General features: G+C 41.2%; 3 protein-coding genes across 3 annotated transcripts; all 3 read right to left on the minus strand.

Annotated features, from left to right (window-relative positions):
- Nucleotides 1–2948: 2948 nt before the first annotated feature.
- LOC135347027 (protein disulfide isomerase CRELD1-like) lies at nucleotides 2949–6851 on the minus strand. Its single transcript, XM_064544845.1, has 10 exons — nucleotides 6623–6851; nucleotides 6471–6553; nucleotides 6364–6418; nucleotides 6194–6249; nucleotides 5808–5869; nucleotides 5181–5306; nucleotides 4834–4962; nucleotides 4310–4513; nucleotides 3287–3827; nucleotides 2949–3117 (listed from the first exon to the last, which is right to left on the minus strand). Exons 2-6 carry the CDS (start codon nucleotides 6548–6550, stop codon nucleotides 5293–5295), a joined length of 267 nt encoding a protein of 88 aa, XP_064400915.1. The 5' UTR covers nucleotides 6551–6553; nucleotides 6623–6851; the 3' UTR covers nucleotides 2949–3117; nucleotides 3287–3827; nucleotides 4310–4513; nucleotides 4834–4962; nucleotides 5181–5292.
- Nucleotides 6852–6994: 143 nt separating this feature from the next.
- Nucleotides 6995–27567, minus strand: LOC135347004 (uncharacterized). The gene is made up of 14 exons (XM_064544813.1): nucleotides 25872–27567; nucleotides 25748–25822; nucleotides 25637–25702; nucleotides 25325–25574; nucleotides 25133–25201; nucleotides 24579–24921; nucleotides 24076–24521; nucleotides 23884–23992; nucleotides 23541–23671; nucleotides 22514–22793; nucleotides 12882–12980; nucleotides 8542–12828; nucleotides 7468–7541; nucleotides 6995–7322 (listed from the first exon to the last, which is right to left on the minus strand). The coding sequence occupies exons 1-7, from the start codon at nucleotides 27411–27413 to the stop codon at nucleotides 24473–24475; spliced, it is 2394 nt and encodes a 797-aa protein (XP_064400883.1). The 5' UTR covers nucleotides 27414–27567; the 3' UTR covers nucleotides 6995–7322; nucleotides 7468–7541; nucleotides 8542–12828; nucleotides 12882–12980; nucleotides 22514–22793; nucleotides 23541–23671; nucleotides 23884–23992; nucleotides 24076–24472.
- On the minus strand, nucleotides 19376–22838 carry LOC135347019 (uncharacterized). The gene is made up of 8 exons (XM_064544838.1): nucleotides 22696–22838; nucleotides 22190–22288; nucleotides 22062–22136; nucleotides 21367–21653; nucleotides 20991–21148; nucleotides 20552–20723; nucleotides 19918–20128; nucleotides 19376–19548 (listed from the first exon to the last, which is right to left on the minus strand). The coding sequence occupies exons 6-7, from the start codon at nucleotides 20695–20697 to the stop codon at nucleotides 19921–19923; spliced, it is 354 nt and encodes a 117-aa protein (XP_064400908.1). The 5' UTR covers nucleotides 20698–20723; nucleotides 20991–21148; nucleotides 21367–21653; nucleotides 22062–22136; nucleotides 22190–22288; nucleotides 22696–22838; the 3' UTR covers nucleotides 19376–19548; nucleotides 19918–19920.

Here is a 27567-nt window from a genome sequence, read left to right on the forward strand (position 1 = left end):
CTGCCTTCATGCAACCTACTGCCTTTATGCAACCTACTGCCTTTATGCAACCTGTTGCCTTATATGCAACCTACTGCCTTTATGCAACCTACTGCCTTTATGCAGTCTGTTTATGCAGCGCCGGGCGGACTGGCCATCCACTTTGTTTTTACTTAATACTTATATAGGATCTTTTTTTTTTTAAAGGCTCCAGACATTAATAGAAGCTAATTATACACATAAATTTTATTTTAAGCAACCTGCCGCCTTGATGCAGTCTGTTGCCTTTATGTTTTTTACTTACGAATAGGATCTCTTTTTTTTTAAGCAGAATAGAAGCTAATACAAATCTGTTCCCTGTATAACTAACTCGATAACTTACAAAACAGAAAATGTACTACACTTAATTAACCTTCAATATAGCTGACTTTTAATGATACACCATTAAATTAGACTCTATACCAGGAGCACATTCTGTAATGTGCTCCTGTCTATATCTATGTCAAAACTTAATTGTTTCAAATTTCTGGAACACTTGAAAGTGTTTGACATCGAAAACAAGACCTAAAACTGAGTAGTGTTCAGGTGTCTTAACTGATAATGCTGATCTCTGTGAGTGTGTGTACTAGCAAGCATTTAATCAGCGGATTCGTCAACTAATAATGCACTGTAAAAAATGATGTGAGGTTTTCACGCTATATACACATTTATCACAATAGTCACGCTTATTTTTTTCAAATTAATTTTATGCAATGCAAAGGTCTAAGAAAGTAGCTATTATATGGAGCTGCTAATAATTATTAATCTGATACCTGTAACAACACACAAATAATTACCATGCACTTAAACTACATTAATTTGTTGAAGAAACTGTGTCACAGAGTTCAAAGCGTTCGCATCGAATTTTAGTGAGTTCCATTCTCTAATTATTCTTGGGAAAAATCAAAGTAATAGTAGTAGTTCTTAATAATTCATATCTGTGATGGTATTGGGCTCTCTGTATAATTATAAAACCAGTTTGTCTTCTTGCTTTCTTCGCAATTTCCCTTATGTGCAGTGACCAAGATAGATCTAAGTGCCGAAAAATTGATACCATGCAATTGCAAGGTAGCTACTAACCAGTGCAGTAGCTATATTCGGTTGTTATATATTATCGTGGAGTGGAATAGCTGATTGCAAAACATTCAAAAAACCATGCCATGCACTTAACAGCATTATTTAGCATTTTCAATCGCATAAAGATAATAATACAGTAGATCTATTATAGCACACAATTTTGGAGGAAATGTTCTTAACAACAATCATGGTCATGCAATCATTACCCATGCACACTTTGATGCCTGGCATGGCATGCAGCAATTCAATTATGATATATAATGTGTAAAACTATATACCAGCTATATATAGTATAGCTTTATTTTATGTATCTATAATTATAGCTTTGACATATCCACCGAGGCATCAGCAACCACAGTGCTTTCATTATAAGTGATTGTATCCTATTATACAACAATTCAGTATTAAACAAACAGTTGCTTTCTCTTTGGGAATGTCTCTAATCATTATTCAGATAGTTCCGTCAGTGCTGAAAAATTTGTTAAAGTTGCTGAAGAGAAAATAACAACATGTGAAGAAAACAAGAGATCGCCTGATTGGTACACTGCGCTTGATTTGATCACGATGTTTATCAAGATCAACACCATCTATACTCGGAGGCTATTGTTGGGATGACACAATCCACTGATTTCCGCAGCAGCACTGAAGTTGCTGCAAGTTCAGTTTTCTTGTCCGTTTGTGTTCTACTGGGAATTGCTAGCGAGTTAATCCATTATTTCTATGCTTTGGACACGAATTTAAAGAGCAACAAAGAATACATCGACAAGTCATTCAATCAATTGGTAACTATCGGCATGATTCTTATTGTCACTATTTGCCTTCCCTTTTATTTACTGGCCGATAATTTCCAGCCTCTCGATTGTGCGTTCAGTTGTGACACTATTGTTGCTATAATGCGACCATCAGCACAACCACATGCAACCGGACGGCCAACAGTGGAGTTAGACTGGGGTTTACCCTAACCACGCTTATTATCGTCCTCATCTTCTCCGGTGTTTATTTCTGTCATGTTCGATTAGCTGAAATAAATCGAAAGAAGCTGAAGAGTAACATTGTTATAGCTAATTACTGGTAAAGAAACAGTGGTGTAGAATTTTAAATTTTCCACAAGTTGTATTGTCATAATTATATGCTTTTTCTCAGAATTAACTATAATCAGGAGTAGCTATACATAAAGCTAATTAAAATTAATGATTCAATAATTATGTATAGGTCTGCAGTGCGAGTGATATAGGTCTGAAGTGGTGTGGTCCATATTAATTGTGCCCATTGTATATCACTCCTAAAAGGGGTGGGGCTGGTCTTGCAGGTACACTGTTATAGGAATGCTATATATGAACTTTATACTTCCAACTTTAAATTATTAGGTATATATTGAAGAGTCTCACACTAGGCCCTGATAACATTATTTTTACCCATTAATTCTCGGATCGAAAAATGTGCCTATTATTAAAAATCCAAAAATGCGACATAATAATTATAGACAAAATTAAGACGTATACATAAACACAGCACACATGCAAGGCTAATTATAACTGACACATGTACACGACATTATTAATATAATCATGATTCTCATAATATTATTTATGATAATCCTTCAAGCCATGAAAATGTCGTTATGCAAAACTTAATGTAATGATCTTTACCAAAAATGGACATTGATGCTATTTATCAACTAATTATGCTAAAATTATTCCGAGCATAATTTATCAGGGCCTACATTACACACTGTGCATATGGCAAATGACACTATCATTAGTAACATACAAAATATAAGCAATAAAAATAATGAACAGTTTGTGCTATGCTAATAATTATTTATTTATTTCTGATGTGTTCCGAGTTTCACCTTTGACCCTCAGCGAGTCCCCATCCAACTTGCCATGGTGACTATGGGACGGACTTTGACCTGGGCTTGATACTGATTTGATCTCTGTCGGGTTGGCATAGCGACTGTAGTCTGGAAACTCGGTAATAGTTTTAGAGAACTTGACTTTCGGAGCCGATCTCCTAGCGTCTCTACAGTGTGTGGGCGTGTGTGGGTGGGGGGTAATTTATAAAGAACAGAAATAATGCTGCAACTAAAGTGACTGCTATAGTGTACACACACGATTGGTAATACACAGTGACACTAGCAAGTGTATGCAATGGCCGAGTGGTCTCCCAGTAAAGTGTAGGGATAACTCACTCTGTGTGTCTCTGGCTCCTGGAGGACCTCTCACTCTTGCTATCAGCCTGGGCACAGAAATCAAACAATGTAGGTGGCTACTAAATAAGTGTATGCTGTTTGTTACATTGAAACCTGTCTATACCCTACAAGTACATGCAGCCTCTATAATACAGCCAGGTGGTCAGGTGGGCTCCATAGCATGTGTTTGGACCTGTGTTAGCAGGCCACCCTCTATAATACAGCCAGGTTAATGAGCCCCAAAGTTTCCATAGCATGTGTTTGGATCTGTGTTAGCAGGCCACCCTCTATAATACAGCCGGGCCCCAAACCTCTGCCTGGTGCATGGCCACTACCAAACAGGTATGCTACAGTGCGTACGTAACTCTACTGTATTGCACACAAGCTACACACATGTACAGTGTCTCTCACCTCATCTGACTTGCTGTAGAGGCGCTGTATGATAGGAGTGAGGGGGGAGAAGGTTCGAGTCATACTACCACCACGTTTACGAGCCTCTCCATTAGCATTCATACGCTGAGCTACTGACGTCATCTGCTTCCTGTGTGTGGTGGGAGAGGTGTGTGTGTGTGTGGTGGGAGTGTGTGTGTGTGTGTGTGTGGGGGGGGGGGTGCAGTCATAGTGTGTGTATAGGTACACTAGTTATAATTCAAGCACGGACATGTTGCAGTATTTGAACATCTTTCAGCAGCCATAACTTTAGTACCGTGACCCCAATATCAAAAATTTGATGATTTTCTGAAAGCTAAGAAAGAGACCTTTCAAATGATGTATCTCAATCCAATATTTAGATGGGGTCATAATTCAACTTTGAACCATGGGCTATTATTACATGGTATCGTGCTAAAATTGTCATCTCCCAAATATCTGGTACCATTTGAAAGGTCTTTTTCTCGGATAATCATAAAATCGATCCACGGAATTCAAGTTATGGCGACTGAACGAGTCCACTAACCAATTGATTAAACGGGGGACATGTACATGTAGTACATACCTGCACATTAATTTATACTATTCACTCACTCTAACACTTCTTGGTGGGTGGCTGTTCGATAGTCAATGGTATTATGGTCCTCCCCTTTATCTGCCGCCTCATGACCTCTGTCCTTTGACCCTCATGACCTCTTCTTAGCAGCAGGATCCGGGGGTACAGGGGGACGATTGGAGGATCGTTTAGGGTTAGTGGGTGGTTCAGGGGGCGCCTTCCACACAGGTACTTGACCCCTGCTGGGGGGAGGGGGTTGATAATTAGCACAAGAATAATAAGAAGCACGCTACTTGTAGCTACGTACATGTAGCTAGCTGCTGGTAATAATTGTTTTTGGCTGACACGTGCAGAAATGCTAGAGTCAAAGTTCACTGAGGCTACTATTTGAGACTGAATATTGCTCAACCACGAATATTTAACCCCCCCGAAAATTACCGGCTATAATTATGGTAGACACTAGCAGTAGCAATTCTCCCAGTGACACACTCTCATACAGACTTGCACACACACCACCATACACACACACTACACAATCCCTAATTAAAGGACCTCCACTTACATAGCGAGCTGCTCGGCCATGTGTGTCAGTTCTCCGGAGAGTGCCCAACAAGTCTCGTACATCATGAGATAGCGGACACAGATATTCTGACCCATAGCATCGGCACAATCCACCGGCTTCTGGTTCTCCCTGTCCGTGTGGGTGTGTGTGTGTGTGTATGGTGTGAGCGGTGTGGGTGTGTGTGGGTAGAGGAGTGATACAGCTAGACTTAGAACCTAAAACCAAAAACACGATTGCAGTTATCGTTGCTACAGTAGCTATGCGATACACACGTTTCAGACTTGAGCAAGCACTTATTACACTAACAGCACACATCCACCCTCCCACTCATACATCCGCTCACTCACCTGTAGACAGTCGAGGTGTCCTCCCTGTGCGGAAAAGTGGGCGGGGGTAAACAGCAGTATCTATGTCACTTCCGACTGTTCGTTCCTCTTCTTCACCGTCTTGAGAAGCCACTTAAGGCACTTGGCCTGTCATGTGACGAGCACGTATACCATATAAATATCATGTGACAAATAGAATAAGTTATGGATAGTCTAAGTTAGCAAATAATTATTTCGAAAAGTATAGTGGCTATTTTTATTTCTAAATCTCCCCTAAAATGTAGAGGCCGGTGGTTAGTACCAACCACCACCACCGACCAGTGTGGGCACATCACTAGCAACCTATAACTAGGTATACACACACGCATGAACAGCTAGTCGGACAATACGCACAATTAGCGAGTGCTACAACAATACACAAACAAACAAACTAACAACAACACATTGCTACCAATCAGCACACACTCATCAATACCATATAGCTATTTCAAAGGGCTACAAAATGAATCTGTTAATCGTGAAAATGCATAATTCAAGTTACGAGCACTCAAAGTTAGCTATGAAAACGCAAAGCTTCTAAACAGAAAAATCACCAGCTACAAAGGAAGTCAGCCCTTTCTAGTAACCACACTTCCTGTGTTAACTTACCATCGAGGTTAGTTGAGCACAACCACTGCTTTAGATCATCATAGCCCTCCTGCTTATGTCTCCTGTCTCCTGTGTGCAGGGACACTACATTAGTCACACTAACTACAACCCCAGAGGAGGATCGTCAGGGGCAAAAGGTCTAGTCTTAATCATAAAACTGCTTCTGGGGGACTTTCCACTCAGCTATTGACCCTGACCTCTGCTACAACCGCATGTGCAAATTCAACAGTCTCCTGTACAACACTTAGTATAAGTCATTTAATTCAACACCAGTTTAACAACTTCCTTTCTTAAATTCAAGCGTTATTTTAACAACTTTACACACACAGGCAGAGTCACTTATTCAACACAACCGTTGTATTACTGGCTGTTGTAAATGTACTCACAGCTTGAACCACCATCTCTCAATCTCCTCCTCATAATTCTCCAGCAGTCGATGGCACTGCATTGAAACACACACAGCTTTATACATTGCAGGCACTCGTGTATGTACGTATGTCACTATATAACTCCCTAGCAACCAATGAGAGCATGGATACATAGTGACAGAGCTTACATCATAGTCTGAATGTTTACAAACATCGTCCAGCATCTCGATCAATCGAACCTCACTGCAAGAAAATAAAATCAACTTTTTGAGAGTGTTAGTTGGACGGAGGCTACCTGTTAGCGTAGGAGCCGAGTTTCTCCTCCTCCCAATTTATGTCCCCACCAGCAAAGTTTGACTTGGCCGTGTCGTCCATCCTCTGGGGGGAGGGGCAGCGTATGAATTACCCCATACACCTCACCACATTTTAATAGATGTTCACACTCACTTTGTTGAAGGCTTGGACAAAGTCTTTGCTTACATGATGGTTTGACAGCCAGAGAGTAGCTTGCCAGGAGGAGGACAATGAGTACCAATGATCTGTCTAGTGTATTCATGCCCTTAAGCTGGCGTAGCTGTGATAGTCACTCAACTCAGTTTAGAATGTGGAAAATGTGAAGATTGGTACGGGTCGTTTCACCCACCTGACTATTATAGCCTCGATCACAGGCCGCACTTCCTATGCGGGGCCATGCAGTGATAATGAAGGTACTCCAAACATGTGTTCAGTCTCTTGACTATAGGAATCAAGGTCTTAGTGATTAATCGTGTGGGCGTTGCTATAGTGTTCATAATAATGATTGCGCATGCTCTTTTCACATTCCATCACAATAATTATAAGCAGACACATAAAATAGCATCAATAAAACAAAACGTTAACGTAATTATTTCAGTGTACGTTCAGTTCTGCAATGAATCTACAAATGTGTGTAGCAGTGTCTTCTCTTTGCTACACTCTCAATGCATGAGCCACTCCAGTTTGATTGCCTTCGTACTTTCTCTTTCGAGTATAGCATCGCTTTTTTCAGCAGTAGTGAGTTCGAGTCTTTCAAGCATGCCGGGTGTCATCTCAGCTACACAGTAGATGTCACTGTTGGGGATTTCTTGATCGAGCTGCTGATCAGTCACTCCAGTCTTCCTGCACACATCTTCCATTACAGAGGATGATTGCAATTTACATGAAGTTCAAAATCACTTTAAAGTCCTCCAAAAATCGTAATTGACTATTTATTGAGCAATGTATATAGCGCTATGTACTTACTATGATCATACACGTACGCTGTATGTACTTACCAGAGTATTGCTGCTGATCACTCCTTCTCTCAGTCTTTGTACAAGTTACCTCCCGTAAGCAGAGGATGGTTTTCCTAATCATGGGTAAGCAAGTACGTACATGACATTGTAAGTACTTGTAATTGCTGTACAAGTACTTGTATAGTTTACTCATCATTTGAATCTCATATCTGCACAGCAGGTCAGGTTAAACAGCTAGCCACCATACCTATTTGCAAAGCACCATAATGCATATAATTATGTATGACCTGCATAATTATAGCTTCAACAAAAATTATACAACTAGCTTCATAATTCCCAGCTCCTGAACCTATAAACATGCAGGACAAAGTTTATAGGCCTCTGAAGTGTTCTCTTCTAAGTATGAACTTCCCCCTGTGTTGCTACACCTAGCTTGAGGCATTATAATTAAGTGACTACCCACAGGCACTTGACTCAAGAGGTTGGTATAGTAGGTTGGTACACAATCATTATTGTAAGGAATGAGCAATATAACTTGGTATAGCACGTACACTATATATGCAGACTAGCAACTTGATCTACTCAAGAAGTGAACAAGCAGTACATGTATAGCTATAGCAATCAAGCAACAACTTGGTAGGAAATTTAGGTGGTAGCAAATCCATCATACAAAACCAAGAGTTCATTAGGAAGAGTATGCAACTCCACTTAAAACTGTAGTATAGGTGTTTCTTCCAACCTACGTCACAACCACCTAATGAACCTCTTGGCAAAACTAACTTAGGAGCTAGACAATAATTATGTACCACTATAGCGTGTACAGTACTTGCATGTACTATTGACGTGCTTGCAGTCAGTGCTCTAACAAGGTCATCAGTTATCATCAAATCTTACTCTACAGCCCACCCTAATCCTATACGTGTACAGTGCTTTTCAAGTAGGCATGCACAGACATGTTCAACCCATCAACAAAAACTTGGAAAGACAATCACCCATTAAATGTGGACTCTGAAATAGCACCTTCTATATAAATCTTACAGGACATTCCCTATTATAACTTATGCTAGTACCAGCACAGCACCCACTGAAATATCATTTATAGGCTCCCTGTACCGTATTGTTGTCATGGTGAGCATATGGCCATGATGATTGCTGGCCCCATTCAGATCGTTACTACGTACATGTACGTGGTGACCCTCAAGCTGTAATGTCCAAGTACTTGCAAATCTGCAGAGGAACAAACAAAATGATGAATAGGCCTAGTAGGTTCAGCAAGAAAAATTGAGCACAAGTGATGACACGAGAACAAAGAGCACATGAGTGACTTGCAGACAGCCAGCTTCTTCTTCAGTTCTGTGCATTGATTGTCTGATTGCAGATAGCAGGATGAAACATACATTATTCTGTGTACAGCGGCACACCCACAAAATGATTGTGAGCGTATTTCAAGAAAAGAAGTGGCAGTACTGAGGAATTGGTGTGCCCACGATGTTATATACAGCCTGGAGCTCCCGTGATCGTAAGTAGCGCAAAATTAAACTTAGCACGCAGTCTAAGTCGATTTATAGCTATTTTATGTCATGTGCATGCGTATGAAATAGTGTCGCTATGATAAAGCTTGTATTTCATTCCATACAGATGAAGTTTACATGGAAAGATCCAATTGATACCAAGGATCATTTCTTTCGAACCGCCATGCATGCAGTCTTCATAAAGCACTTGAAGGAAGTTCATAGTAAGTTTTGACTTTCATGGCAGATACTATAATGCCATTTCCATTACGCCGACTAATTACATGGCTGCAAGCGTTGCACTGCTGGCGTATATGCGTAGACAACATTTTGAATTTCCCGCTTGCCATTTTTCTTTCTGCAAAGAGTCACGTGATGGTAGCTATAGCTAGATATAACGACAAATCCAGTTAATTTCAAGACATTGTATGTAAGCAAGCTTAGAGTGGTCAGGCCAACTTATGTCTAGGTATCAAGGCTAACTATTTTAATTACAAAATTGAAATTGACGATCATTACCAGGAAACCTGGCTACATGTATAGAATCTCGAATATATACAATTTTTGTCATTCCATCTTTTATACTAATAATGTATTTTCTCCCAGGAATTTCTGGATGCTTGTAAAACGGGTAATGTGGGTGTGGTTCTAGAGCTCATAATTTCAACAGTCTCAAGGCTAACTATTTTCATTAATCAATTACAAAATTGACGCTCATTACCAGGAAACCTGGCTATAGAATCTTGAACAGTATTATAACATGTACATACAATTTTTGTCATTGGGTGTTTACTAATAATGTATTTTCTCCCAGGCATTTCTGGATGCTTGTAAGACAGGTAATGTGGGTGTGGTTCTGGAGCTCATAATTTCAACATAATCACGACCATTACCTATGATGTCAGTAACGACTGCATGCAGTTGGCATCCATGTAAAGCCGTATTTGCTAAGTTTGTTATGCTTGACAGCCCACTCCTTTAATTGTATGTGGTTAAGGACTGATCAACTTCCGAGCCTTTTTTATCCGTGATCTGTTTATCTATGATTCTTCAATTTACAGACGCCCTCGTACCCAGCCCCAACATAAAGTTTGTTGAAAATCAACTCCGAAACTTAGACTATGCAATTTGGCTACGATCTACCAAATATCCCACGGACATAAAAGATCAAGGAGGTACGGACTTAGGCACGGCCGCGGGTTCGGGAGGGCAGGGACATAATTATAACAACAGTAGAGCGGCTTCTCGAAACTAACGTAAGTTTATTACAGACATGATCGATTATTCATCACTATATATATAACAACAAGGCAAGATTACCAGATTGAAGCAGAACAACTATATCCAAACTCGTCAGGGAGCCCCATACTACAACATTATAAAATTAAACATCAAACAACTAAAAATCATAAAATCAAGCATGAAAATTATGAGAGGGCAGGAAATTATTATCAAAATCTTTTTTGGGGGGAATCTTTTTTCCTTCTTTTTGCCTAGGCTTTTAAGGGGACCTCGAAATAATAATAAAGTTCAAACCAGCTACACCAGTTAACGACAATGTTCAATCCACAGTAGTCACAAGACATCTCAGGTTTCCAGGACAAAAAGACCAGTTAACACATCTCAGAGATACAAGAGGACAATAAGACCATGCAGCTAACAACGCTCATAAGAGGTTTCCAGGACAACAATACCGTTAACATATCTCAGAGGTTTCCAGGACAATAAGACTGTTAACACATCTCAGAGGTTTCCAGGACAACAAAGACCGTTTAATAACTCAGAGGTTACCAAGACAACAAGACCGTTAACACATCTCAGAGGTTACCAAGACAACAAGACCGTTAACATATCTCAGAGGTAGTTTTCAGTAATAGCACTATTATTAAATCATTTTACTTTAATGGCAGACCACACTACTGTAACTTAAAATAGTAAAAAATGGGTATTGACCCCATAAAAATTTTTGTTAATGGGTAGTGACCCCATAATACTATAAATAATAATGCGCATGGCAATTGAGATGGTGAGATGCTGAGTCAGCTAGTAGATGTTGCCGTGCTCACGAGTTCAAGTTGTCTTCGCTTCAATCATCAGGGGAGGTGACCCAGTATTAGGTGTTGCCGTGCTCACGAGTTCAAGTTGTCTTCGCTTCAATCATCAGGGGAGGTGATGTTTATCCAGCGAAATTGTTTATCCAGCGCAATGATCGACATATCCATATTGTGGTGGTGTCAAAGATTTGAGACTTCCCACAGTATTAGTGACGATCGAGACATCAGGAGATAGCGAAAATTAAGCCCCTCGAAAATTTTTTCCTATACGGTAGGCTTCTGCTTTACATCGGAGAGTGATCGAGGTCCGGTGGTAAGTTGTGTGTACTTCCACTAGCGTCAAGTTAATAAAATGTCCCAGTTAGCGTTGAGAAGTATTAGTGGCCATAGGTGGGAGGGGTCAGGGCTGCAATTGAGATTTATCCCAGGTGCACTGAATGATATAGCGGAGGTGGTCTTACATCTGGAGGAGGCTTTTGCAACATCGTAAGGAGATGGCAATTAAATATAGTTGCAAGGGGAGTGCATGCCATATCAGTTGAAAGTTGAAATTTGAGATGAATGTTACGGTCCGGTAGTTCCTGGCCTGACATCAGTTGAGCGATAGCATCGGAGAATGTCACCCAAGGAGAGTATGAAAGATGGAATGATATCACAAATGTGGAGAGCATTAACATAATTATGACGAGGGGGGTGAAAGTAATCATGACTGTACAACGAATGCTGTGGTTTGCCTTCTATGGCGAGATACTTTTAGTTGACGTAAGAGATAGAAATAGCTCTAGGTATTGCACGCAAATATCTAATTATAAGGATAATGTGGAAGACAACGTGACATCAGGGATAAAGTCATGACAACACAAAGTGTTAGAGACAAAAATTAACAACAAGCTTGAAATGATGTGGTTTATCACCAAATTACAAACTGATAATGTGGGTGAGTTAACGACAGTTAATGATGTAATGATGTGTAGACCACATTGGAATTAGTATCAAAATAATAATAATAACAATAATAACAATATTATAGCACATGGCCTGCCTTATTTTTTAGGGAGAAATTGAAGATTCTATTTTATATCCACGATCCCGAGAAACACCAGTCCAAGAGACAGCTAAATTTAAGCAACCAGTCTAAGCTCGGCAATAAAAAGCATCTATCGTATAACAGAGTACGTTACATCTATTCCAGTGAGTGTAATCAACTTCCCGTCAAACGATATTCCGCAATAAAAAGTACCCATAACCTAATACTTACAAGCACAATCCATACGTAGGAATAGAGAGATCCACCAAAGAAACTGCACAACCTATGTATTCCATCGAAACAATTTATAATTAAACTTAAAATTGGTCCCCTCCTAATTATGAATAATAATATTTAGCCTGCCCTGAAATCAAACAACTTACAAACATCAATTGTCCCTCCCACAAGCACTGCTGTATATGTCCTTTGCGTGTATTCTTAGCGTGATATTGTTAGCGTGTATTATTCCGATATTTTTTTAAGTACAATCCGTACGTATAGCAATAGAGATCCATCAAAGAAACTGAACAACCTATGTATTCCCTATACCATCGAAATAAACTTAAAATTGGTCCCCTCCTAATTATGAATATTAACAAAAGCCTGCCCTCAAATCAAACAACTCACGAACATCAATTGTCCCTCCCACAAGCACTGCTGTATAATTATGTCCTTTGCGCGTATTCTTAGAGTGTATTATAATAAAATTATTATAATATAACACCCTAACAGTGATGCTTCCCCGGGGTGTTGAGACAGTAGGTACCATCAGAACAGATGGAGTCATCTTCTCTACACTCATCAATATCTGGTGGGCCAGGGTGAGTCACACTGTGTACTAGTACAAGCCAGTCTCCTCACCTGTACAAGATCCCTCCACCTCCTCATATCACAGGGCACACTCCTTACAGCTGTCAGCCCCCAGACCACCACACTCTGTCAGGCATGCCTTATCACACACTGCATGGATGCATGTGTGTGTGGGGGTGTGTGCGTAGGGGGGGGGGGGGCTGTGAAAGTACATGTCACTGTGGGTCACATGTAAATTATGACATTATTATGTTGAAGAGCTTATGGTTGAGTCATGTGACCACCGCCTTAGGGTCCCGCCCACACCACAAGATCTGGTGCATGAGTGAGAGTTTGAAATAAAAGTATGCATTGCCGCCATGGCACAAAAAGTTAAGGGTTAGCTAATTTAAGGGGCTCTCCCTGCAAGTGCAGAAAATTACTGTTCGATTAGTTAATGCTTAACTACATTTTCTGGTGAGCATATACAGTCAGTGGAGATAGTCCGACCATAGGGAGAATACACGGATGACTGCAAACATGTTATTAGCGGAAATTCTAAGACTTTAACTATGGAAAGTGAACTGTTTATTGAAGTGTGTCTGCTAATTTCATGTGCTTCTATTGAGTTGGGACTTCCCCTGATTATAATGCCTGATTATAAGAGGTGTCTTTATTTCAAGGGTGGTCAGTGTAGCCACACCCCCTCACCCGTAATGGCGTGCTGTATCTTCCTCTTCCTCTCTAGGATGCTCTTCTCCTGGTCCTCCACTGACTTGTGATAGAGCTACTCACCACACAGCATCATCTGACAACACACCTGAACGTGGAACAGGGGACAATGGCAATTTGATTATGTTGGATTAAATAAATGCTGTACTAGTGCTGCTCATAGACCACACTTACAGGGTAGACTCTTTAAGCCTGCAATCAATATCCTAGCTGTCTCCAACTCTTCATCCTTCATTGATTCTTGCTTCTTTTGTTTCTGATCCACGTGGCATATCGCACGATGCTAGCCAGCAAAAGTAGTGGGAGGGGAGGGGCTGGTGTTTTATTCTTCATTTCCAAACACCAGCCCCTCCCCTCCCACTAGAAAAGGCCTGTATAGATCTATTTCTCTGGATCTATTTAGGCCTTTCTGTGATCTACAATTGTTAATTGTCTCTCAAAAGTGATAGCTGCAAGAGAATGCAGTCTGCCGCCTTTATGCAGCTTTATGCAACTTATACTGCCTTTATGCAGCCTGTGCATACGCAGCCACTGCCTTTATGCAGCCGGGTGGACTGGCCATCCGCTTTGTTTTTACTTACGTATAATTATACGATCTCTTTTTTATTTCAAAAAAGGCGCCAGACATGAATAGAAGCAACATAAATTTATTGTAAGCAACATGATACTGCCTTGATGCAGTCTGTTGTGCCTTATATATGCAACCTGCTGCCTTGATTGCAGCCTGCTGCCTTATATGCTTCTGCCTTGATGCAGCCTGTTGCCTTGATGCAACCAAATTTATTGTAAGCAACACGATACTGCCTTGATGCAGTCTGTTGTGCCTTATATGCAACTAGCCTCCTTCACAAGGCCTAATTATTAGAGGAAGAGCGGCCTGGGATCGAGGCTAATATGCAACCTGCTGCCTTATATGCAATTAACCTTCTGCCTTGATGCAGCCTGTTGCCTTGATGCAACCTATACTGTGATGCAACCTACTGCCTTGATGCAACCTACTGCCTTGATGCAATTAACCTTCTGCCTTGATGCAACCTACTGCCTTGATGCAACCTATACTGCCTTTATGCAACCTATACTGCCTTTATGCAACCTATACTGCCTTGATGCAACCTACTGCCTTGATGCAACCTATACTGCCTTTATGCAACCTATACTGCCTTTATGCAACCTATACTGCCTTGATGCAACCTACTGCCTTGATGCAACCTACTGCCTTGATGCAACCTATACTGCCTTGATGCAGCCTGTTGCCTTTATAATTAACTAGATAACTTATAAGACAACAGAAAATGTACTACACTTCAGTATAGCTGACTGTTAGTGATACACCATTATATCCATAGATACTGTAATTTATAGTATCTATATGATTATATCTATGGCAAAACTTCATTAATCCAAGTTTCCGGTAAGGTTTTCGCTATATATATATACATGCATGTATATAGTTACACATAATTAACATATAATTATTATGTTATTACAATAGTCACGCTTAGAAACAAATTTATGCAATGAATAAAGTAGCTATTATAATTATATATCTGAGACCTGTAACAACACATTATTATAATAATTATTATTACCATACATGCACTTAAACTAGTTGAAGAAACTGTGTCACAGATTTCAAAGCGTTCGTATCGAATTTTAGTGAGTTCCATTCTCTAATAAATATTATTCTTGGGAAATAAGAGTAATCATTATAGTATATACCGTATATAGCGGGTATATTTCGATGGTATAAATTTTCGCGGATGTGGCTTTAGAAAGGTTTTCGCGGATTTAATTTTCGTTGAATAGCGCCTTTTTTTTGCAGCATGCATGATGAAATATTAAATTCACGGTTATAAATGTTCGCAGTTCATGCCTAATCCGCGAAAACCACGAACATTTATACCGTCGAAATATACTATGTTAGCATATCTGCATGTGATGATACTGGGCTCTCTGTATAATTATATAAAACCAGTTTGTCTTTTTGCACTTTCCCTTATGTGCAGTGACCAATTCTAGCCTCGATCCCAGGCCGAGTTTTCGCTTTTATAACGGTTAGGCGAACCGTTATAAAAGCGAAAACTCGGCCTGGGATCGAGGCTATGACCAATTCAAGATAGGTCTGCCGAAAAAATTATATCAAGGTACTACTAACCGTGCAGTAGCTATTCGGTTGTTATTATTGTCGAGTGGAATAGCTGATTCGAAAAACCATGCGCTTAACAGCATTTATAATTACCATTTTTTCAATCGCATAAAGATAATAATACAGTAGATCTATTATAGCACACAATTTTGGAGGAAATGTTTTTAACAACAATCATGATCATGCAATCATTACCCAACCGAACTTTTAATAGTGAATGTGTTCGGCATGCACACTTTGATGCCTGGCATGGCATGCAGCAATGCAAAAATGCTCATTTATGATAATTATAATAATACAAAAAAAACCTATTGCTAATAATTATATATGCTAGCTATATATAATTATAGTAGCTTTATTTTTTTTAAATTGACATCTCTACCGAGGCATCAGCAACCGTGGTGCTTTCATTATAAGTGATATATCCTACAACAATTCAATATTAAACAAATTAACATCTCTTTGGGAATAGCTATATTATGTCTCTTTAGTAATCATTTTTCAGATAGTTTCGTCAGTGCTGAAAAAGTTGTTAAAAAGTTGCTGAAGAGACGTGTGAAGAAAACGAGATCGCCTGATTGGTACACTGCGCTTGATTTGATCACGATGTTTATCAAGATCAACACCGTCTACTCGGCTATTGTTGGGATGACACAATCCACTGATTTCTGCAGCAGCACTGAAGTTGCTGCAAGCTCAGTTTTCCTGTCCATCTGTGTTCTACTGGGAATTGCTAGCGAGTTAATCGATGCTTTGGATACGAATTTAAAGAGCAACAAAGAATACCGTATATATATATATAGAGAGTATAATAAAATTCGTGGTTTTCGCGGATTAAGCATGAACCGCGAATTTAATATTCCATGCATGCATGCTGCAAAAAAGGCGCTATTCCACAAAAATTAAATCCGCGAAAACTTTTCTAAAGGCACATCCGCGAAAATTTATACCCTCGAAATATACCCGCTAATATACGGTATATCAATAAGTCATTCAATCAATTGGTAACTATCGGCATGATTCTTATTGTCACTATTTGCCTTCCCTTTTATTTACGGCCGATAATTTCCAGCCTCTCGATTGTGCGTTCAGTTGTGACACTATTGTTGCTAATGCGACCATCAGCACAACCACATGCAACCGGACGGCCAACAGTGGAGTTAGACTGGGGTTTACCCTAACCACGCTTATTATCGTCCTCATCTTCTCCGGTGTTTATTTCTATCATGTTCCATTAGCTGAAATAAATCGAAAGAAGCTGAAGAGTAATTACTGGAAAAGAAACAGTGGTGTAGAATTTTAAATTTTTCATTATAATTATCAAGTTGTATTGTCATAATTATAATTATGCTTTTTCTCAGAATTAACTATAATCAGGAGTAGCTATACATAAAGCTAATTAAACTTAATGATTCAAAGTTCCTAATATGTAGGTATGCAGTGAAAGTGATATAAGGTCTGAAGTGGTGTGGTCCATATTGTGCCACACATTATCACTCCTAAAAGGGGTGGGGCTGGTCTTGCAGGTACAGTAGACTTTCGCTATTCCGGCTCTCTGGAGTAAGGCCACCTCGATATACCGGCCATTGGCTTGGCAAGGAATGCTAGCTATATGTTTACTGCTTCAAGCCATGAAAAAATTGTTATGCAAAACTTAATGTAATGATCTTTACCAAAAATGGACATTGACGCTATTAATTTATCTACACCTATAATGCTAAAAATTATTCCTAGCATAATTTATCAGGGCCTACATTACACACTGTGCATATGGCAAATGACACTATCATTAGTAACATACAAATCTTGAGTATAAGCAATAAAAATAATGAACAGTTTGTGCTATGCTAATAATAATTTTTTTTTCTGATATGTTCCGAGCTTTCACCTTTGACCCTCAGCGAGTCCCCATCCAACTTGCCATGGTGACTATGGGACGGACTTTGACCTGGGCTTGATACTGATTTGATCTCTGTTGGGTTGTCATAGCGACTGTAGTCTGGAAACTCGGTAATAGTTTTAGAGAACTTGACTTTTGGAGCCAATCTCCTAGCGTCTCTACAGTGTGTGGGCGTGTGTGGGTGGGGGGTAATTTATAAAGAACAGAAATAATGCTGCAACTAAAGTGACTGCTACAGTATACACACACGATTGGTAATACACAGTGACACTAGCAAGTGTATGCAATGGCCGAGTGGTCTCCCAGTAAAGTGTAGGGATAACTCACTCTGTGTGTCTCTGGCTCCTGGAGGATCTCTCACTCTTGCTATCAGCCTGGGCACAGAAATCAAACAATGTAGGTGGCTACTAAATAAGTGTATGCTGTTTGTTACATTGAAACCTGTCTATACCCTACAACTAGCCTCTATAATACAGCCAGGTTAATGGGCCCCAAAGTTTCCATAGCATGTGTTTGGACCTGTGTTAGCAGGCCACCCTCTATAATACAGCCAGGTTAATGGGCCCCAAACCTCTGCCTGGTGCATGGCCACTACCAAACAGGTATAATACAGTGCGTACGTAACTCTACTGTATTGCACACAAGCTACACACATGTACAGTGTCTCTCACCTCATCTGACTTGCTGTAGAGGCGCTGTATGATAGGAGTGAGGGGGGAGAAGGTTCGGGTCATACCACCACCACGTTTACGAGCCTCTCCATTAGCATTCATACGCTGAGCTACTGACGTCATCTGCTTCCTGTGTGTGTGGGGGGGGGAGGGTGTGTGTGTGGGGGGGGGGTGCAGTCATAGTGTGTGTGTGGTGTGTGTTTGGGGGGGGGGGTGCAGTCATAGTGTGTGTGTGGTGTGTGCAGTCATAGTGTATGTGTGGTGTGTGTGGGGGGGTGCAGTCATAGTGTGTGTGTGGTGTGTGGGGGGGGGTGCAGTCATAGTGTGTGTGTGGGGGGGGGGTGCAGTCATAGTGTGTGTGTGTGGTGTGTGTGTGGGGGGGTACACTAATTACATTAATTAATTCAACTTTGAACCCTGGGCTATTATTACATGGTATCGTGCTAAAATTGTCATCTCCCAAATATCTGGTACCATTTGAAAGGTTTTTATACCTCGGTGTGCATGCGCAAGCGAGGTAACTTACGTACGGTAGTGTGTTTGTGTGTCTGTGTGTGTGTAGACTGCTACAGCTGCTCAAGGATGAATCAAGTGCAAGTAACAGTTTTAAGTTAGCCAAACTTGTTTACTGAGTGTTGCTACTCTACTTAGTAGTTAGCTCTGCACTAAAACGCTAGCTATTGGTAGCTACAAGAGTGAGAAGAGAGCTGCAAGGCTCTGCTGATGGCAGCCATTAATTTTAGGCTTGAACTTTTGGTATCGATCGTTTTTAACAACAATCATGGTCGATCATTACCCACTCCTTGAGTTTCCCTGGATTTTGCATGCAGTAAAATTAAATGATAATCATGATAGAATCAATGTGTGTAGCTTAGTAGCTTTATGTTATGTAGCTTTGGCACCTCCACCGAGGCATCACTATGACTGCGGTGCTTTCATTTTTTCTAAGCTTTCGGAAAATCATAAAATTGGATCCACGGAATTCAAGTTATGACGACTGAACGAGTCCACTAACCAATTGATTAAACGGGGGACATGTACATGTAGTACATACCTGCACATTAATTTATACTATTCACTCACTCTAACACTTCTTGGGGGGTGGCTGTTCGATAGTCAATGGTATTATGGTCCTCCCCTTTATCTGCCGCCTCATGACCTCTGTCCTTTGACCCTCGCGACCTTTTCTTAGCAGCAGAATCCGGGGGTACGGGGGGGGGGCGATTGGAGGATCGTTGAGGGGTAGTGGGTGGTTCAGGGGGCGCCTTCCACACAGGTACTTGACCCCTGCTGGGGGGAGGGGGTGGATTGATAATTCATTTTTCGCATCATTTGATAGGATATAAAGAGAGCTACAGAAAACTCTATTTATGACAATTACCGTATACGCTTGATCAGGAGCCGCGGCTACTAAATGTTTCATTTTGCTAGCAAGGGAGGCTACTATTTGAGTGCGGCCTTTATACAAGAGCGGCCTCTGATCGAGCATATACGGTAATACAAGAGTGCTCTTGTTTGATAAAATTGGGTCAAATAGACCACGGATAATTACTAACTTTGGGCACAAAATAATTTCTGAGATACACCCACGGTTATATATACGAACACAAGGAAATAATTACGTGTGTAGAATAATCATTACAGAGTGATTGAACTTACTTCTTATTGTCTGATGGTGCAGTAGCCCCTCCCTCTCCAGTGGGCGGAGTGTCCTGGTTCATGTGCAGTTGATGCCATGAGGTCGACGTGATGTTCCCTCATCTTAGTCAGTCTCTCCTCGTGACTAGTCAGCAGTTTAGTAATGGCAGACTCATGCTCTTTCTCTAGACTGGAGAATGCATCTCGTAACTGTCCATTCTCCTTCTGTACACTGAGGGGGGGTGTGGGTGTGGCAAGGGGGAGGGGCTTATTACAGTAACAGTGCAGACAATTGAGTGGTGTAGTTAGGTTATCAACAATTAAATATCTAATACCGTATAGCGGGTAATTTTCGTGGGGCAAAATATTCGTGGTTTTCGTGATTGAACACTATAGCTGGACCACGAATATTTTACCAACGAATGAAGCGACCTTGACCACCTTTACCTGCAGTGAAAGCAGCAACTAAGAACATACTATCCACAAAGTGACTAAATATTGCTCAACCACGAATATTTTGCTCCCCGAAAATTACCGGCTATACGGTAGACACTAGCAGTAGCAATTCTCCCAGTGACACACTCTCATACAGACTTGCACACACACCACCATACACACACACTACACAATCACTAATTAAAGGCCCTCCACTTACATAGCGAGCTGCTCGGCCATGTGTGTCAGTTCTCCGGAGAGTGCCCAACAAGTCTCGTACATCATGAGATAGCGAACACAGATATTCTGACCCATAGCATCGGCCCAATCCACCGGCTTCTGGTTCTCCCTGTCCGTGTGGACCATGCTGTAGCCAAAGTCTATAAGCAGCTCTGTGTGTGTGTGTGTGTGTGTGTGTGTGTGTGTGTGTGTGTGTGTGTGTGTGTGTGTGTGGGGGGGTGTGTGTGTATGTGTGTGTATGTGGGTGGTGTGTGTGGGGTAGGGGAGTGATACAGCTAGACTTAGAAACTAAATATCTAAAAACATGATTGCATTTTTTCAGTTATCGTTGCTATAGCTATGCGATACACACGTTTCAGGCTTGAGCAAGCACTTATTACACTAACAGCACATACCCACTCACACATCCGCCCACTCACCTGTCGACAGTCGAGGTGTCCTCCCTGTGCTGCAAAGTGGGCGGGGGTCACACCAGACTCATCCAGTATCTCCGTCACTTCCGACTGTTTGTTCCTCTTCTTGACTGTCTTGAGAAGCCACTCAAGGCACTTGACATGTGACACTCCACTGAACCACCCTAGTGGAGGGGGAAATGGTAGTCAATTATTAGGAGACTGAACACAAAATTGCAAAATAATATTCTCAATTTTCAAACACAATTAATTTTATGATAGCGGGTTATTTTCAAGGCATTAATTTTTCTCAGATTGCCCAAACTAAACATTCGATGATATACAGAAATGTCGGTGTCAAACGAACAACCAGTAACTGCCTATTAGTAAGTGTTCCCTGTACCTGTATAGCGAGCATGGCGGGTATGGTGAATGAGTCATCTGGTATCTGCAGTGCGGAGGAGGGCAGTCCACTCTCCACTAGGAACTGTATGATGGGCAGGCGGCCATGGAGGGCAGTCTTGTGGGCCAAACTGAAGTGGTGCTCATTACTACCGTACGTGTCCACCTCGTGACTGCTCAACATGTGATGCTATGTGGGTAGGACCATTTCCAGTCCAACAAAACACGAGAGAATAGTGAAATCCTCGAGCTCTTTGAGAGGACAGACATCCAATTTAGCCCTCATACCTGCAGTGGGAAAACAAGAGTCTCAATTAAAGTGGATTAATCAATACATGTATAGGTACAGTGTAGGCAGGCCTTCATACTTGTGTACTAAGCAAAGCAATTAGTGAAGGAGCTTGTACATTAAAGAGCCCTAACAGATAGTTAACGCATGGAAACAGTACAGTACATGCACAGACTATAATTATGTAATACAATGTTTCTGGTACCAATTAACAATTTCCAACAATATCCTTCAGCTCATGAGGACAGTGAACGTTGCATCAAATAAACAGGAAAGCTGGAGCCTCCAAAATGCACGATTTACATATTGATTATTTAGCCTACTTGAATAAACAGTATTGAACATGTCACTAGAGAATTAGCTGCTTCCTCTGAATGTGAGGTGACTTGTGTTGAGTTATTACTCACCCTGACAGCCCGGGGTGTTGAGACAGTAGGTACCATTAGAACAGATGGAGTCATCTTCTCTACACTCATCAATATCTGGTGGGCCAGGGTGAGTCACACTGTGTACTAGTGCAAGCCAGTCTCCTCACCTGTACAAGATCCCTCCACCTCCTCATATCCCAGGGCACACTCCTTACAGCTGTCAGCCCCCGGACCACCACACTCTGTCAGGCATGCCTTATCACACACTGCATGGATGCAGGTGTGTGTGGGGGTGTGTGCGTAGGGGGGGGGGGGGGGGCTGTGAAAGTAAATAGTTAATCAGTGCAGCTTGGCCGGAATAGCCACGTGGCTATTTTTCAGACAATATAGCCATGGCTAAAAAGCGGTCTCTACCTCGAATATAATGACTAATTTTGCAGTTCTGTCTCCAATGAACAATTAATTTATGCTCTCTATCTGCTAGACCTCACCTAAAATGTAATATTCAGCCGTATAAAATGACATCAAAAACCTAGTTTGGGCAGCCAGCACTGGCCAGTATACAGTGGCTGCATTTCAGAGTAGCAATCCGTGCCAGACCAAATTAATGGCCGGTATGTTGAGGTGGCCTTTAGAGAGCCAGAATAGCGAGAGTCTACTATATGTTGATTACCTTCGTGAATTGTGAGTTTAGTGCTCGGGTCATGTGACCACCACCTTAGGATCCCGCCCACACATACTCATCATCCTTGTAAGTCTGGGCCGCAAGATCTGGTGTGTGTGTGTGTGTGGGTGGAGAGTGATGTAAGAGGAAATAAAGAATGCCATGGCACAGAAAGTTAAGGGTTAGCTAATTTAAGGGGCAAATGCACAAAATTACCGTGTTCGATACCGTGTTCGATAGCTAAACTAAAACTAGAGCACTAAAGTGCAAACCCTCGGCTGGTGACATGATAATAGAGTGATAATGCAGTGCATGTAGCATGTATGACTAGCAAGAGCAACTCAAAAGCAATAAAACTAAACCAGACTGGAGGCATGCTGAAACATTAGACATGCACTGCGGACAGGGATCACAGCAAAGAAGCCTGGAGTCTTAGACTTAGAGAAGTATGGCTCAGGCCAGGCTGGAGTATAGGATCCAGACAGCCAACAACCAGTCACAATTTTAGCTTTCTACTATAATTATATCTGGTAAGGATCACTTCAGCTGCAACTACGTAATCAAGGCCATGTGTAGCTAGCTAGCTGCCAACGTGCAAGTTCAAGCTTCTTAGCTTTTGCTCGACAATGAAGCTTTAACATCAAAATCTGCCACTATTTAAACCAAGATATTGTTCTGTGAAGGCTATCTGTGCTGTAAACGCAGCGCTGTGGCACCCAGGTGAGTAGATATACCTGTGACAAACAAACAAACAAACAGACCAACAGACTACTATACCCGTGGCCGCCCACGCGCCTCGGGTAACAATACATTATCTGGTGAGCAATATACAGTCATGGTGTTTCAGTACTCACACTGGTTGTAGCTACTAGGAAGGGGTAGTAGAACACACCCTCTCATTCCTGGTGGTCACACTTGACGGTCTTCCTGATGGAGACTGCTTCTCCCCTGAGCTCAGTGGAGATAGTCTGACCATCTGCACACACTGCATGGGGAGAATACACGGATAACTGCAAACACGCTATAGTGGAAATTATAATAATACGGACACTTTAACTAATGGAAAGTGAACTGTTTATTGTAGTGTGTCTGCTAATTTCATGTGCTTCTATTGAGTTGGGACTTCCCTGATTATAATGCCTGATTATAAGAGGTGTCTTTATTTCAAGGGTGGTCAGTGTAGCCACACCCCCTCACCCGTAATGGCGTGCTGTATCTTCATCTTCCTCTCTAGGATGTTCCTCTCCTGGTCCTCCACTGACTTGTGATACAGCTACTCACCACACAGCCTCATCTGACAACACACCTGAAACAGGGGACAACAATTTGTTATAATTATGTTGGAGAACAATAAATACTGTAATAGTGCTGCTCACAAGCATCACTTACAGGAAGATAGAGCCTGCACTCAGTATCCTAGCTGTCTCTTGCTTTACTCTTCTCTTTCTTCAGTGATCCACCACGTGGCATGATTTCCAGCCCAGCGAAGTAGTGGGAGGGGGAGGGGCTGGTGTTTTATTCATTTCCCTTGAAGATAGCTTGATCCACTGGCCATGGTAGTTGTATACTAAGCTATAGCTAGAAAGAAATATTCTCACACTCAACATTTTTTGTCTCTATCTCAAAATTACTTCTTTCAGGACACAATGAGCACCAATAATCCTACGAAATCAAACGATCTGTACAAACACTGGGATCAACTAATGCAGCAAGAAAATATTGATTCAATAAAACCGTATTTTTATCTCGAGCTCTCTACCTAAAAGGGGCTGGGAATGTTTATTGTTCAAATAGATCTTCTCCTGTTGCACACCACATCACACATCATTGGTTTCCTGCATGTGAAATAATTGCATGATGAAATTTAATTATAGGCCTATTGGTTCACTTACGTAGCTGCTGTCTGACACATTTTAAAGGCCAATTCTTCCTTTCCCAATCTCAACAGTATCTCCACCAGAGCTCTGTAAGTAGCGGCCCCTGGATTATGCTGTTTCCACAGTCTCAAGGCCTTGTCCATCGCTACTTGTGTGCCATTAGCAAGTTGAGCAATTCTGACATCACTTTGCTCTGCAGGACTCAGTCCCAGTTGTACAGCATAGGTGTCCACATTGTCAAAGTGAGCTGCCAGAATGATCATGTCAGTCTCTTTAATTTCAGTGTCAAGTTGAGAGTCTGTCACTTTTGCATGCTCATTCAATTCCTCAATGGTCACAGTCCTCGGTCCACCAGCTCCTAGGAGAAGGAAAGGAGTGTGGTTAATGGGCGGAATCTCTGAGAGTGAACAGAACTGTTTGTCAATGACAGAGACATGAAATTCCTAGCTCTCTTAAAAGCAGAACACATTAAATTTCTATATAGTTCCTAAGAACATAATTAATTACCCCAAATTCAATTATTTTATGCATGCATGGTTAACTGTAATCACGTACTGATCCACACATACCTGAGTGACTGGTGTGTGGATATGAAGTGAGTCCTTCAGTGACATCAGATGGTACAGCATCTGTCATTGCTGCATGTATTAATAATAACTGCTATAATTAATGCAGTGTAATATAATGTGTTCTGCTTTTAAGAGAGCTAGGAATTTCATGAATACGTAGATGTATATGGATTACCGACAAAGATGACTCACCTGTTGTATGTTGGTCTGTTCTGTGTGTAGACTGCAGGGCTGTAGTACAAGTAGCCTCGTCACTAGCTGTGGGGTGGTGCTCTACTGGTGATGCTTGAGAGAAGCTCTGTTCATTGATGAGAGTGTCTGGATCAGTGACATCACTAGGAGTGTCCACTGTATCAACAACCTCATAAACAATTCTGTTGTATTCCGCTGGTTCGTTAGCGGTTGACCATGAAAGGATACTGTCGAAAACAGCTGAAGATATCTATAATGGATAAGATCACAGTAAAAAGTTAAAAATAATGATGTATTAATTGCTACACTCACCGTTTGAGCCTCATCAATCATCTTCGACAGTAGCGTATCCCAAAGAGAATGGAAAGTACGATTCATCTAGGAAATTATAAGATAATTTTTATGCATGAATCAAGAACTCACCTCTTCATTTAGTGGAGGTAAACATGTTCTCTCCCACTCAGTCAGCACTGCAGAATTCCTTGATTCTCGTATGGTCTGTGTATTAAGATAAATGCAACATAATCATGAACTATTGAGTGAGTACCTTCAACTGTTCATTGCACATGAGTATCAACTCCTCGTTCACAGGATTACCATAGTGTCTAACACCGTCCTCCAGGTAACTGAACCCCTCCAGACTAGGGAACAGCTCTGGTAGACACTCAGTGAGAGCTATCACTCCCTCATCATCAATGGAATTGTGGTTGAGATCCAACCTTTTTAAATTCTTACATATCACATTAGCGAACTTGAGATGGTGGATAAGCATTATGATGTCGGCAGAGGTGAGAGAATAACGCCACCAGTAAAGTTGTTCCAGATATGGAAATGCTTGAAGAAACTTTGCCAGTAAGAGAGTTCCAGCAGTTCCACTGAAATTGGAACCAGACAAGTCCATCACAGTTAAACTGTTAGGGTTGATATTCAGCATCTCACAGGTGACTGTGTATTGAGATTCAGAGTGAAATGAAGTGGTGAGATGGGTAGCTGATAATTCAATCTTAGTCAATCGTAACGGAATGTTCTCCACAACTGAACATAATCCAGGTAAACCAAGATTATTATCAGAGAGGAGTAATTTTACCAGATCAGGACAGTGAGGGGCAATCGACTGTAAGAGGGTGGTCAGTAGAGCTCCATTGACGTCAGCATCATCAGTGAGGGTTTTGGCTAGCTTCAGTACCTTCAGGTTGATAAGAGCATCAGACAGTACAGCTGTCTCTAATGACTGTATGCCAGACACTCCAAGAGGATTGTGGGATAAGTTCAGTGTTGTAAGGCTCATACAAGATGTGTGTATGAATGACGACGTGACGTTAGTGAAGTTGTTATAAGACAACGAGAGGTAATCTAAAGTTGTAAAAGCAGCTGAGGCTCTCCTGAATAGATCAGCAACACCTTTGTCAGACAACTTAGTCTGCTGGAGGGATAATCGTGTGACTTGCAGTTTACCATTCGCATTGGAAAGTATGTCAGTTAGTTCCTTCAACAGTTTATCATCGATTGCACAATGGGATATTATGATAACCATATCATCACAATTTACAGCATGACGAAGAACATAGAACCCAGCTACACAGTCAAAAGTGGTGCTGAAATTATCGTCTAATAAATTTGCTCCATACAAATTACAAACTTTTGTGCAGAATCCAGAGTCAGAAGCTTCGAAAGCAGCATGACATAATAAAACCAACTTTTTAAGCTTTCCAGCAAACACAAATTGATCCGTCAAACCATGATCCAAACTGATCACCTTATCGCTATGACTACCATTGTACTTACTAGCAATACCAAACATAAATCTCCACACCATGTCAAACCGGCCACTGTCAGCATTAGTCTCAACAATCTTCAGTTTCTCTTCATTCGGTAGAGTAGCAAGATGGAGGGCAGCCAAGAACTCCTGGATGGTCAGGTGAGCAAAGTGAAAAGACAGGCCATGACCAACAGGTAGAAGTGATCGTGCAGACTGCAACAGACCAAAGCACAGCAACTTGTCACCAACTTCGGGTAAGCGAAAGGACAAATCATCTTCTGAGAAAACCAGCTGATCTAATAATAAGCACTCGTAGGCAAACTCACACATCAACCAAAATGTGTTTTGTAGATCATTCGGAATCTTGTCAAAGCTATTGCAGCTAATAGGACAATCAGGGAACTTCTTTTTGACATTACGAAGGATAATGTTAAGAATAATTTGAGTGTACAGCTCAGTTAGCGTACGAGGAAGCTCTTGGTCT

This window comes from Halichondria panicea, chromosome 13 (assembly GCF_963675165.1).
Source record: "Halichondria panicea chromosome 13, odHalPani1.1, whole genome shotgun sequence".
Classification (NCBI taxonomy): Eukaryota; Metazoa; Porifera; class Demospongiae; order Suberitida; family Halichondriidae; genus Halichondria; species Halichondria panicea.